The sequence below is a fragment of the Diabrotica undecimpunctata genome, chromosome 5, assembly GCF_040954645.1.
Source record: "Diabrotica undecimpunctata isolate CICGRU chromosome 5, icDiaUnde3, whole genome shotgun sequence".
In the NCBI taxonomy this organism is placed as follows: domain Eukaryota; kingdom Metazoa; phylum Arthropoda; class Insecta; order Coleoptera; family Chrysomelidae; genus Diabrotica; species Diabrotica undecimpunctata.
The window spans coordinates 97,805,784-97,818,233 of NC_092807.1; the positions used below are offsets into that span (position 1 = coordinate 97,805,784).

Genomic DNA, 12,450 nt, shown 5'->3' on the forward strand with positions numbered 1-12,450 from the left:
TTATTTTATAAATTTAAATACGTAACGAAACGGAACATATAAATAAAATTTATTTTATTACAATTTTGTGCTTAATTTTTACTATTGAAAAAATCATGTTTTTTGGTATTTTTATGACGGTAATAATCGCTGCGTGGAAGAATACAGGTTTTGTATGACCATAATTACTACTTGTGAACAAGATTTGGCTACACTGTACAACAACTTCTGGTCAAGTCTACTATAGAGAAGCACAAATAAATATACTACTTTATATATTCTGTAATTTCTTATAAGGAAACGCAAATTGCAATCGAGAAAACAGGCAGTTTTCGAGGGCCGCTGTGTACATTTAAATTTGAGGATATTCCGCGTTTAAACTATGATATCACTCTTCTGAATTGAGGGTTTCTACTATAGGTACTGTGTGATACCTTGCTTAAAATGAGTTTAAAAAGAAAATTAACAACGCTAACATATGCTGATAAATTAAAAGCTATAGAAGCAGTGAAAAATGGATTCAAAAGAGAAGAAGTTGCGGCTCTGTTTGGAATACACGAGAGTACATTATCAATCATCATAAAAAAAGAAACCGAACTATTGAAAAAACAAGAATCAGGAGACAAAAATTGCCGAATTCCCTAATTTGGAACAGTGTTTGTTTACGTGGTTAAAACAGTATCGAAACAAAAACATCAGTATCAGTGGACCCATATTGAAAGAAAAGGCTGTAGAGTTCGCTAATTCACTAAAAATCGATAATTTTAAAGGCAGCAATGGCTGGTTAGAGAATTTCAATAAACGAATGATTTAGCCTTAAAAAAATGTGCGGCGAAAGTACGAGCGTAAGCAAATCAGTCTGCCAAGAATGGAAATCTGACTTGCATAATTTAGTGAATAATTATGATCCCAATGATGTTTTTAATGCTGATGAAACTGGTCTGTTCTTTAAATGTCTTCCCGAAAAAACATTAACATTCAAAAACAAAAAATGTCATGGAGAAAAACACAGCAAGGAACGACTTACGATTCTGCTTTGTGCAAATTCTACGGGCAGAGAAAAACTCAAACCTTTAATTATATAGGTAAGTCAAAAAAACCTCGGTGTTTTGCAGGTTTAAAATCACTACCCATGGATTATGAAGCCAATAAAAAAGCATGGATGACAGCAGAACTTTTTAGAAAATAGCTGATTAATATAGATTAGCAAAGGGCAACTTGAAATAGAAAAATTGTTCTGTTCATCGACAACTGAACAGCACACGGGGACATACCAGCATTAAAGGCAATCAAAGTACAATTTCTTCCACCAAACACAACATCACAACTTCAACCTTTGGATCAGGGTATCATTAAAAATTTTAAAACATTATACAGAAAAGAAGTTGTTAGAAGAATGATAGCTGATATGGAGCAAAATACGATTTCTTCTATCAATGTTCTTCAAGTAATGAGGATGATGGACAAAACATGGCAAAACGTAACACTCCTCACAGTGAAAAACTGCTTTAGAACCTGTGGTTTTTCTTCAGAACCTCAAGAAATCATTTTGAACAGGAAGATAATAATGATCCTGAATAATGGAATAACAACATACTGTATTTAAAGTTATAAAGACGATGAATTTAATGACGACCCACAAACTTCATCAATCAACGAAGCAAGAGTGCTATAACGACTGTACGATCATTTATAGAGCAGTGTAGAAACATAAAAGATAACGTATTTTCTTCTCTATGTTATTGAAAATCAAATCGATTTAGAACCTATGAATTGTTTAAAACAAAAGAAAATCACAGACTTTTTTTAGTAGACTATACCTTTAATTATTGCTTTAACTTTCTGTAACGAATATAATAAATGAATGTAGTGTATAATAAATGCCTACATTTTAATGAACTTCTGACCTATATTAATCCATCACAACATAGACCCTTGATAACTTAAAACCTCTATAACTTAAAATATTTGGTTTTTCCCTTGGAATTTAACTTATCGAGGTTCTACTGTATACGCTTGGCATGTTAATTAATTGTTTTCAACCTTTTACCACGACAGCTAAAAATCAAAGAAATAGACCTTACCTTATTGACCTTAAACCTGCTGTAGAGATAAGGACCGCCTATTCTTTTGAGGGGAAGTCGTAGAGAGGGCAAATGGTTTATACTATTTGACCTGTCTACTGAAGTGCGTTATTTATTTAGCTCACGCTGTTGTCGCATCTCAATTTCTCAATTCAGTATTCTTTGTTAATTAATGAAGTAATGATATAATCGTTTAAAAAATAATACTTACATGATTACTTCATGTAAGGTTTGTTGGGGCAATATTAATTTTCATTCTACAATGAACTGTAGTGGATTTAAACATTATGTTACACTCATGTATCCGACTAATGTTTTAGAAGGAGTTATGTTACAGAAATTTCGCAACACTGTTTAAAAATTAGACTCGCTACTCCAAGTTCGTGGATTGTGTCTCACTCGTATTCAAACAATTAAGTGTTATCTTTGTTCCACATACTGAATAACGTATACGGTAGTTGAAAATTTGCCGAATCGGTATAAATAAGTTAGATGGTCGTTTGTAAACATATGTATTATATTTTATACAAAATATATGTAAATTTAAATATATAAATGTGTCAATTGCTATACGATGAATAAAAATAAAATACAAAATCCTGGGTGCTATTTTTGAGATATTATTAAAATAAAGTTACAAAAAATAGCGAAATGGTAGCTGCATCATATTTGGGTAAAGGTTCTAAAAATTTTTTTTTTACAGATGCAAAGATACATGTTGTAATTTATTTGTGTCTTTTTTTATTGAAGAGAGAATCTACTCTTGCTTAGGTTTCTTATGAGGATATTTTTTTATCAGTTTCTGATTATGTTAGTATCTCAATGAGTTTTGTTGTTTAAGTGTTCTTTCGATCAGAACCGGTATATAAAACAATGTTCAGAGCAATTCCTATTACAGTAATCTATGTAGTTTTGTGACACATATTTATTTTGTATTTGTACCTTACAATTTTGTGAGTAGTGGTGTAAATATCGTATACTCGTATTTCATCGCATAAAATTCAAGTTTGTTAAATTTCAGTACGGTTATACAGTTTGATAGAGGAGATAAAAACAAAGAAATGTTTAAAAAACCATCTTTATTTAAATCCCATATTACAAAACTAGAATCTAAGTATTCTACCTAAATTACTTATGTCTAAACCTTTGACAATTAAAGGTCATTGATAGTGTGACGATTATGGCATTTTGTAGTTGACTACAAATTTGGCCCTAATAAAATCAACAAAAATTCAACCATTTATCAAAAGTTACGGTAAACTGCCGAATCTTCCACAACGTATCGATAAGTAAACAACGACGCTTCAACACATTGGTGGTAAATTCGGCAAATTGTGGCGAAATATATGCAAAACTTTTACCATGAAAGGAAGTTTCAGATAAAAAGAAGTCACTTGCACAAAGGTATCAAAACAACACCCTAATATACTTGATTAATACAGCTTTTTTAATTTATTCTCATTTACATAGCAATATAAAAAATACGTCAAAACTATGCAACAACTAGTTAATTCTAGGTAAGTATTCATAGTTGTAAAGAAAATACTTTAATAAGTCTCAAATATTATTGAAAGATATCCGATAAGGGAACGTCTGTGCTGTGAAGAGTAGGCAACAGTGACTGAAAGTCTCCGATTTGCTTCGTTTATTAAATTTATTTGCACTAGTTTATTAATCTTATACAATCTGTAAACATTTACTTAACTGGTTGCGGCATTGGACTATTCAATTGCTTCTTTTGAAACATCCATATTTATAATAAAAACACTCAAACTTCTCTTTTAAATATTTTATTTTTTTGTTTAATTAAATTTGATGACTTAGCTTATCCCTTATTATCTATTGTTACCGCTTAAATACGTTAATCGGTAACCCATTCTAACCCGTTCCGCATTTTAAATAAACAATAAAAATTTGTATAAAGACAATGGACTACCTAAGCTCTGACGTCACAATGGGCGGGGTTTTTAAAAACCTTTCCAAACATTTCTAATTTGTGTGTATTTGTCACATAAGAAGTTGGAAATATTGGTTTTTTTAATTGTTTGAAGAATAAATAAGGACTTTTGATTGTTGTTCGTGATTCATTGAATTTATTTACGAAGTTGAAAAATATATTTAAATTATTGTTTTATTTTTTATATTATTTGGTTTCGACAATTAAAAAAAATGTATTTTCCTAATGTTTGTATTTTGAGAACGATTTCCGAAGTGGAAATTAAAATAAAGTAAATCAATAAACATACTTTAACCTTTAATTGTGGTTAACTCCCATTTAAATAATAATTACTTTAAAATGCCAGAAGAAAATAGCTTCAGAACAATACTAAATATAATCGTTTTCTAGTAGTTTAAATAGTTAATAGTAGTTATGTTGTCATTACTAAATAACCAGTAATACTGGATATCTTTAATATGTTTACTAGCTATTATATGCCCAGATCTAAAATATAAACTAAAAAACTATTACAAAATTCAAAACACATTTTTTTTAAACACTCATTATGGCAATTTGATAGAAAGGTTTCCACAGAATGTTATTTTACAACTTAAACTACGAGAAAACTAATATTTTTAGTCTTTTACAGGATAAAATCACTGGCAACGAAAAAAAAAAATAAAACATTAATTAAAATATTTTTCAACTTCGTAAATAAATTAAATGATTTATTGAGCAATAACCCTGATAAAAACATTAACAATATATCTTAAAATATAGTAAAAAATAATTAAAGTTTTAATCATACAATAACATAACCTTAAAATATGAACATTCATAGTAAATATCTTATATAATATCAATCGCACAGAATGAATGTTCATAACCAAAAGTCCTTATTTATTCTTCAAACAATGAAAAAAACCAATATTCCCAACTTCTTATGGAACTAATTACTATTTAAATGGGAATAAGCCACAATTAAAGGTTAAAGTACGTTTATTGACGTTTCAATTTCCACTTCGGAAATCGTTTTTGGAATTGGAAATTAAAACGTCAATAAACGTACTTTAACCTTTAATTGTGGCTTATTCCCATTTAAATAGTAATTACTTTAACATGCCACAAGAAAATAGCTTCAGAACAATATTCTTATGTAAGAAATTAGAAATGTTTGGAAAAGTTTTTAAAATCCCCGGCCATTGTGACCTCAGTCTTATAGCCCAGTCTGGTTAAAAAAAAGTCGAAAAATGTTTCGCAGATATCTGAAGCTTTTAAGACATAGGTGGGGGTTACTAGATGACGAATATATGAAAAGGTACTCGTACTTTTACCTTGTGTTTTTTTAAACAATAATTTATGCTCACAATTTCATTTTTTGTCTATAAGTTTTTTCCCTTATATCTTAAATAAACCAAACAAGGTAAAAATACGAGTACCTTTTCATCTATTCTTAATCTAGTAACCCCCACCTATGTTTTAAAAGCTTCAGATATCTGCGAAAAGTTATGCCGCGAAATCTATGATTTTTGCATAACCAGACTGGGCTATTAGGTAATCCATTCTTAAAGAACCGAACTTTCACAAAACTGACATGACCGTCAAGGTTCGCGGCTGTCGTGTGGAGATGGGAATTTCAAGTCATCTTTGAGATTCGGGTTATCAGTTCCGGCTCTCTTTGTTAGACCACGCGTCAACAGACATATGCCATATGCAAACTAAAGTTATAATTTTAGCGGTAGAATCATCAGTAAGTTCACAATTCACATTCCCTTCAGAGAAAAAAGACCACAAAATACCTGAAGAACTTCGACGTCGATCTGTTGTTACTGATCCGTGACCCATTAAATTTAATTTTGAGGTTCGGCTCTTTGTATCGGGTCAGTTCTGGTTTGCCCATGCTCATGTCTACTGTAGTTTACTTTTCATTGGAATAAAAAACAAAACAAAAGGCTACCAGATGATTAAAAAAAATATCTCTTGTACACTATTTAAAAAAGATATCAGGGAAATTAAAAAAAAAAAAACAAAATGTTCATAAAACATGAGACTACATAATTTCGCTATATATCCACCCTTGTGTATCTCTTATATGTATACGATGCAATCATTGCCCTCCCAAAAGTGTCTCAAATTTTCAAATTTAACATAAGAAAAACATTTCCTTTCCTTCACCAGCCATAAGCCCAAAAGAGAAGTTTGAGTAGATATTTGACAAACAAAAAATTTATTTAAAAATTCCTTTAGGTATATATTAAAACACCCTATCGGGCTACATCACAGAACAGTCTTTTAATATATACCTTATATAAAGAAATTTTTAAATAAATTTTTTGTGATACATGGTATACAGCCAGCTACAGGAATTTAGTTTCCTTGTGGATTTGTCAAACAGTGTAAATACCAAAGAAACAATTTTAAATAATAAAAAAAGGAGAATCCGTTCACGACAAAATCAACTCTAAAAATTGGCATTGTTTCTAATGGTGCAAAACTTTTGCGGTTAAGTGTATTTTAATTTACCGTTTATCCAAGGAAAGATTCAGGGCAAACGAAGCGTGGGGAGACGACGTATATCTTGGCTGCGCAATTTAAGAAACTGGTGCCAGTGCACATCTAACCAATTATTTAGAGCAACAGCTTCAAAGATACGAATAGCAATGATGATTGCCAAACTCCGTAGCGGAGAGGGCACTTGAACAAGAAGAAGTATTTTAATTTATTTAGAGTATTGCGTTAGGAATATATTCAGTCTTTGTCTGACTAGTCCCTTTTGGCTTAATTTGTAGAAAGGCTCCAGAAAGAGTAAACAAAAACAAATATGCCTGTAAGCCACTTTTCCAATGCACTGGCATTTGCCTCCCCGGCCTCATGTTACAACGTTTTCAATTAAAATCTTTCAACAACAAGCTCAGAAAAATACAAAAAAATATAAATAATTTGGATATATTATGTGTAAATAAAAATCTTTGGCTGCCTCAGACTAGAAAACTTAATAGATCTCATTTTTAAATATGTTAAAAGCAATCTATAATATATTATTATTTTGATAAATGGTTTATGTTAGTAATAAAACAAATTTATTGACCCATTCACTCCTGATTTCATATCAACAGTTTTGTATTGGTTGTACAAATGAATAATGTCCATTTTTTCTATTTCAACAATTAAATTTTCAATTTGACAATAATATATACGTTCAGAAGTCAAAGAATTGAACATATACGATTTAACATTGGACTGAATGTTATAATTTCAAATTTTAGAAACAGATTTCAAATTTATTTTGCAATAAAATAGAAAATAATGAAGTGAGATAATTTGATGAAGTCGTAAAGTTTGGCAAGAATGTTTAAAATTTGTATTTTTGTCAAAATAATATATTCATATAGTATGTTGAGTTGAGTTTTAGTGAGACTTGATTACTTCTAGCTTAGGATATGTTTGATATGGGCACGAAGGAAGATAGCTATTTATAGGTAGAAATGATAGAGAGTATTTTGATCAGTAGTTGTATGCGGACAAATTTAAATCTAAAACACATCTCCTGTATGCCAACTATAAAACGAATTTCCTTGGAAATCCAACAGGTCCAATTTTAAAATATTTTAACGTTATGATCAGGAGTGAAAGCGTTTACATAAAATAATAGTATAAATTCTGAGTGAAGAAATATATGTCACATATGTATGTAGGTATGCTTCGAGGTTTTTCACCAACCCCATCTAAATAATGACAATGTTAGAAATTTGGTAACGTTTCATATTAACGTAACTTATTTTGATCTAGCCGTTCTATTTGCAATATTTATATAAAAAAACCTGTAACTTATCTGTAATATTTTAAATAAACTTAATTTACCTCTCTATACATTAACAATGTATACCTGGCGATTATGAACACATGGTTTCGATTACCACCCCATAGACTGTATACCTGGAGGTCTCCACAGGATAATGAACAACATTGCATTAGAAATCAGATCGACTTTATTCTAACCAATCTAAGATTTAGAAATTCCATTGTAAGCGTTAAGACTTTTCCTGGGGCAGATCTCCACTCAGGCCATAACCTCCTTGTCTCAAAAATGAAACTGAGGGTAAAAAAGATAATAAAATCCAAAAGGTTTAAGGTGAATCAACTCACCTAAGGTACTCAAGATAAATGAAATCCGTGCTGAGGCTTCAACTTGTATCGAAATTAACATCCGAAATGAAAAACACTGAGAATGTGAACATTATATGGAGCAAAATCAAAGATTCTGTTATAAAAACACAGAAAGAAACTCTACAAAAGAAAACAGACAGCCGAATACCTTGGATGACTCAAGAAATACTGGAAATCATGGAACAAAGAAGAAAATATAAAAACAAAAACCCAAATAAGTACAGAGAAAAACATAAATTAATAAGGAACAAAACAAAAGAGGCTAAGGAAAAGTGGATGATGGAAACATGCATCGGAGTGGAAGAATTGCATAAAAAGCATGATCATTATAATTTACATAAAAAAGTGAAAGAATTATCTGGAAAATCACGAACAAATACACCTAACCGATTAATTGACAAAAACAATAAAACCTATTAATAACCCAATTGAAATAAACCAAGTATGGACTAAATATATTAAAGAATTTTTCATGGACACAAGAACGGAACCAATACAAATTGATAAGGAGGAAGCTCCAATAATATTAAAATCTAAACTACAACATGCTATAAACAACTCAAAATCTGGCAGAGCCCCTGGGCCAGATGAAGTTCATATCGAGCTGATTAAACTTATAGACGAAGACAATTTAAGTACAATAACTATACTCTTTAACAACATATACAAATCTGATGAGATACCTACAGAATGGCTGCTATCGACCTTTGTTCCGCTATCAAAAACCAAGAACCCCAAACACTGTAATGACTATAGATTAATCAGCTTAATGTCACACTTATTAAAAACATTTTTAAAGATTATACATGCCAGAATATTCAGAAAGTGCGAAGCAGATATGAGTAATAGACAGTGTGGTTTTCGTAACGGCTTCGGAACAGTGGAAGCTCTGTATAGTTTCACAACTCTAGCCCAAAAATGTAGATACCAACAAAAAAATCTTTTCGTTGCGTTTATAGACTATGAGAAAGCTTTCGACAAAGTTAAACATAACATTCTCATGGAATGTCTAAAGAGAAAAGCACTCGACAAAAATGACATCAATATAGTGAGAAATCTCTATTGGAACCAACAGGCTGTGGTAACATTAGATGGGAATAGCACGGATGCGCAACAGATAAGTAGAGGAGTGGGACAGGGTTGTGTACTTTCACCATTACTATTTAATATATATTCCGAAGAGTTATTTACGCAAGCACTTGAAAACTGTACAGAAGGAATCAAGGTAAATGGTGAAAATATAAATAACATCCGTTACGCTGACAGACCTACAGACGTTACTAAACACAATTTGTGATGGTGGGGAACAGTTTGGTTTAACAATAAACATAAAGAAAACAAAATCCATGGTTATTAGTAAAAGGGGCAAAGTCATTATAAAGATCCAGATAAAAAATGAAGATATTGGGCAAGTGTACAAAATGAAATACTTAGGAGTCTGGATAACGGAAGATCTGAATCAGAAATTCGCTCAAGAATAGAGCAATCAAGAGTAGCCTTTTTGAAGATGAGGAAATTTCTAAATAACCAAAGACTCAATCTGCAAATCCGACATCGGATGGTAAAATGTTATATCCACTCATTCTTTTTTATGGTGTCGAAGCCTGGACTGTTAATGTTGACTTAATGAGAAAACTGGAAGCTTTTGAGATGTTTCTTTTTAGGAGAATTTTGAAGATACCATTGACCGATCATATTACGAACGAAATAAATGGTGTTGCATAGAATGGGAAGAGACAGAGAACTTTTGACCACGATTAAAAGGCGAAAGACAGCATATTTGAGGCACATACTTAGAAATGATAAGTACGAGTCGTGCTGATTATAAAGGATAAAATCAAAGGAAAAATCCTGGTAGACGACAAATATCCTGGCTGAAAAACATTCGCGACTGGACCGGGACACAGACGCTCTTAAGAAAAGCAGAAGATAGAGACGAATTTGCAATTCATTAGTGGAGAGGGCACTAGAAGAAGAAGATACATTAACAAGTTGATTTAACTTGTTGCCAGTATTATTAAGATGCTTCTTTTAAACCGCTGACTATAAACTAAACATAATAAGGGAATACGTGTCAACGCAGTGGGTATTGTTACAAAAAAAAGTGTATTGTATACGTATATTTGTTAAATAATACACATACTTGTGTATTATGTTGTGTATTATGGCGCTGTAAAATCTGATTGCTCTGATGCCATTTTATTGTAAAATGAACTGAAAAAAGTGATATCGCTAAAAAGAGAATTTGTTCAAAAATTTTTAGTTACTTTTGTCTATGTATAACATTTTTATTTTTATTTTGAATTTTACGAATAAAGTAACACAAATTGTAGAAAATTTATTTTCCTGCAAATTATGTTTGATAAAATTTTCTGTAGGATTACTAATTTATAAGATACAGCGCGAAAATCCATTGCCCCCTTTTTCCATGATGGCTGCAGGGGACAAGGGCGGCGACCTCACAAACTTGAACTCAAGATCACCCCAAAAAGTCAAAAAATAAAATTGCGCCCTCTCAAAAATATAACTTTTCAATGGAATATTAGCATAGTATAGTATAGTACACAGAATGATTACTATACTTAAAATATTAATAAAATAAATTTTATTCTGTGCAATAAATTATATATAAATATAAAAATTAAATCATTTACTTTTCAAGTGATTGGAATTATTAAATTTTAAAGCCACTGTTTGAGGCCCACTGATCATCACTTAAACAGTAATCGATCTTCATACATTGCTTGATAAAATTTGGGTTGAATAAAATAAACATTTGTAATTTTAGTTTATTCTATTCCAAGAGAAACAAAGTGCTTCGATTAGGAGATTTTGGAATGTTTACAAAAACATTCCTTCGAATATATAATTGCAACAAGCACATGTAGGAAGCAAACTTTATACAGGGCGGGATTTGAAATACGTGAATTAAAACTTTGTAAGCTTCTAAATCGTTACAATAGATATATGAGTATACCTATACCATATTTTTTTGCCACCTTGTATCTATGTTCGATATATTGGTTTCTTGACGTTAGAGCAAACTCACATTGTGAAGATAACTCACAAAATTTTACTCGTACCGACTTAAGTATAATATGGATCAGTCGCACTGTAGCAGCAAATGTAAATAAAACGACAACTAAAATACATTATCCTAATAGCAGGAGAACTATTCTTAATGTTAGTATCTTAGAAATAAACTTTTTCTAACCTAAAAGTCATTGTTGATAAATTTTTTTCTCTGGTCGCTGGATTGTTAAACCAATATTTACAAACTAGTACTTACTTTTTGTATTTTCTGAAATAAACATTTTGTAGGACACTCTAGAAGACTTAGGTCTTGCCAATACCAACTTCATTCTATCATCACTGCACACAGATTATTTCTACTACTTCTTCGATGTAGTCAAGCACACTTTAATCGCAGCAGCCAGAGAAATATGAATAAAATTATATATTTTACAATATACTAATCATATGGTGGATATTAGAAACACCAGTAAAAAAGAATTCTGGTGTGAACGGCAAGATCATTAATAGGTTTGTTCTATATGTGACATAAAATGTTTCACTATTTAAAAGGGCCGCAAAGCTATGATTTCCTAAAAAAAACTGTACTGCAATCAACTATCCGCGCTTCCCGAAAGTACAGTGGGTATCACAGGCAGCGGTAATTACCGACAAAACGCAGAACTGTCAAGTGATACAAGCAAATTTGGAACTTCTTTAATTTCACAATCAGGATATTATGCTCAATGTTTTGCGTTAAAACCTTTATACACTATAGCTTTTTATAGTCCTCTATGGACTTTTTGTACACATACGCCAAAATTATTTTCCAACTTAACAGCTCTGCTCAGCGTCGAAATTTTATATCCACCATCTTCTTTTAGGAAATCATAGCGTATAAAACAATTTGAGTCAACAGATAAAATGTTCTTTTTTTAAGGCCGGAAAATCATCGTCCGAGCTTATATTAAACGGTGGTTCATTATCGTATGAATAAAATCTGTAAGGGTCGCTGTCGCTATAAAAATCATGTTTTCCGATAAAATCTCGCCCGGCTATTTTCGCATAATCTGTGCCATTCTCTTTGTCACTTCCACTTTTGGCTGGAGAATAATGTTGAACATGATGAGTAGATGATCTCCCACTACTGTTTATTGGACTGCTACAAAAATTACTCTAAAAACAAATAAAATATAAAAATGGGCGACAACATTAACTACAAAGATGTATTATGGATTGAAATAAGCTGTGAAGTAGTATATAGGTTGA

General features: G+C 31.2%; 1 protein-coding gene across 1 annotated transcript in view; it reads right to left on the bottom strand.

The window, feature by feature from the left end:
* Window positions 1-3,125: 3,125 nt before the first annotated feature.
* LOC140441531 (uncharacterized) overlaps window positions 3,126-12,450 on the bottom strand; it is a 30,090-nt gene continuing 20,765 nt past the window's right edge. Inside the window, exon 4 of the mRNA XM_072532311.1 lies at window positions 3,126-12,357. Coding sequence (XP_072388412.1) covers window positions 12,094-12,357 — 264 coding nt within the window. The 3' untranslated portion in view covers window positions 3,126-12,093. The remainder of the gene's footprint in view (window positions 12,358-12,450) is intronic.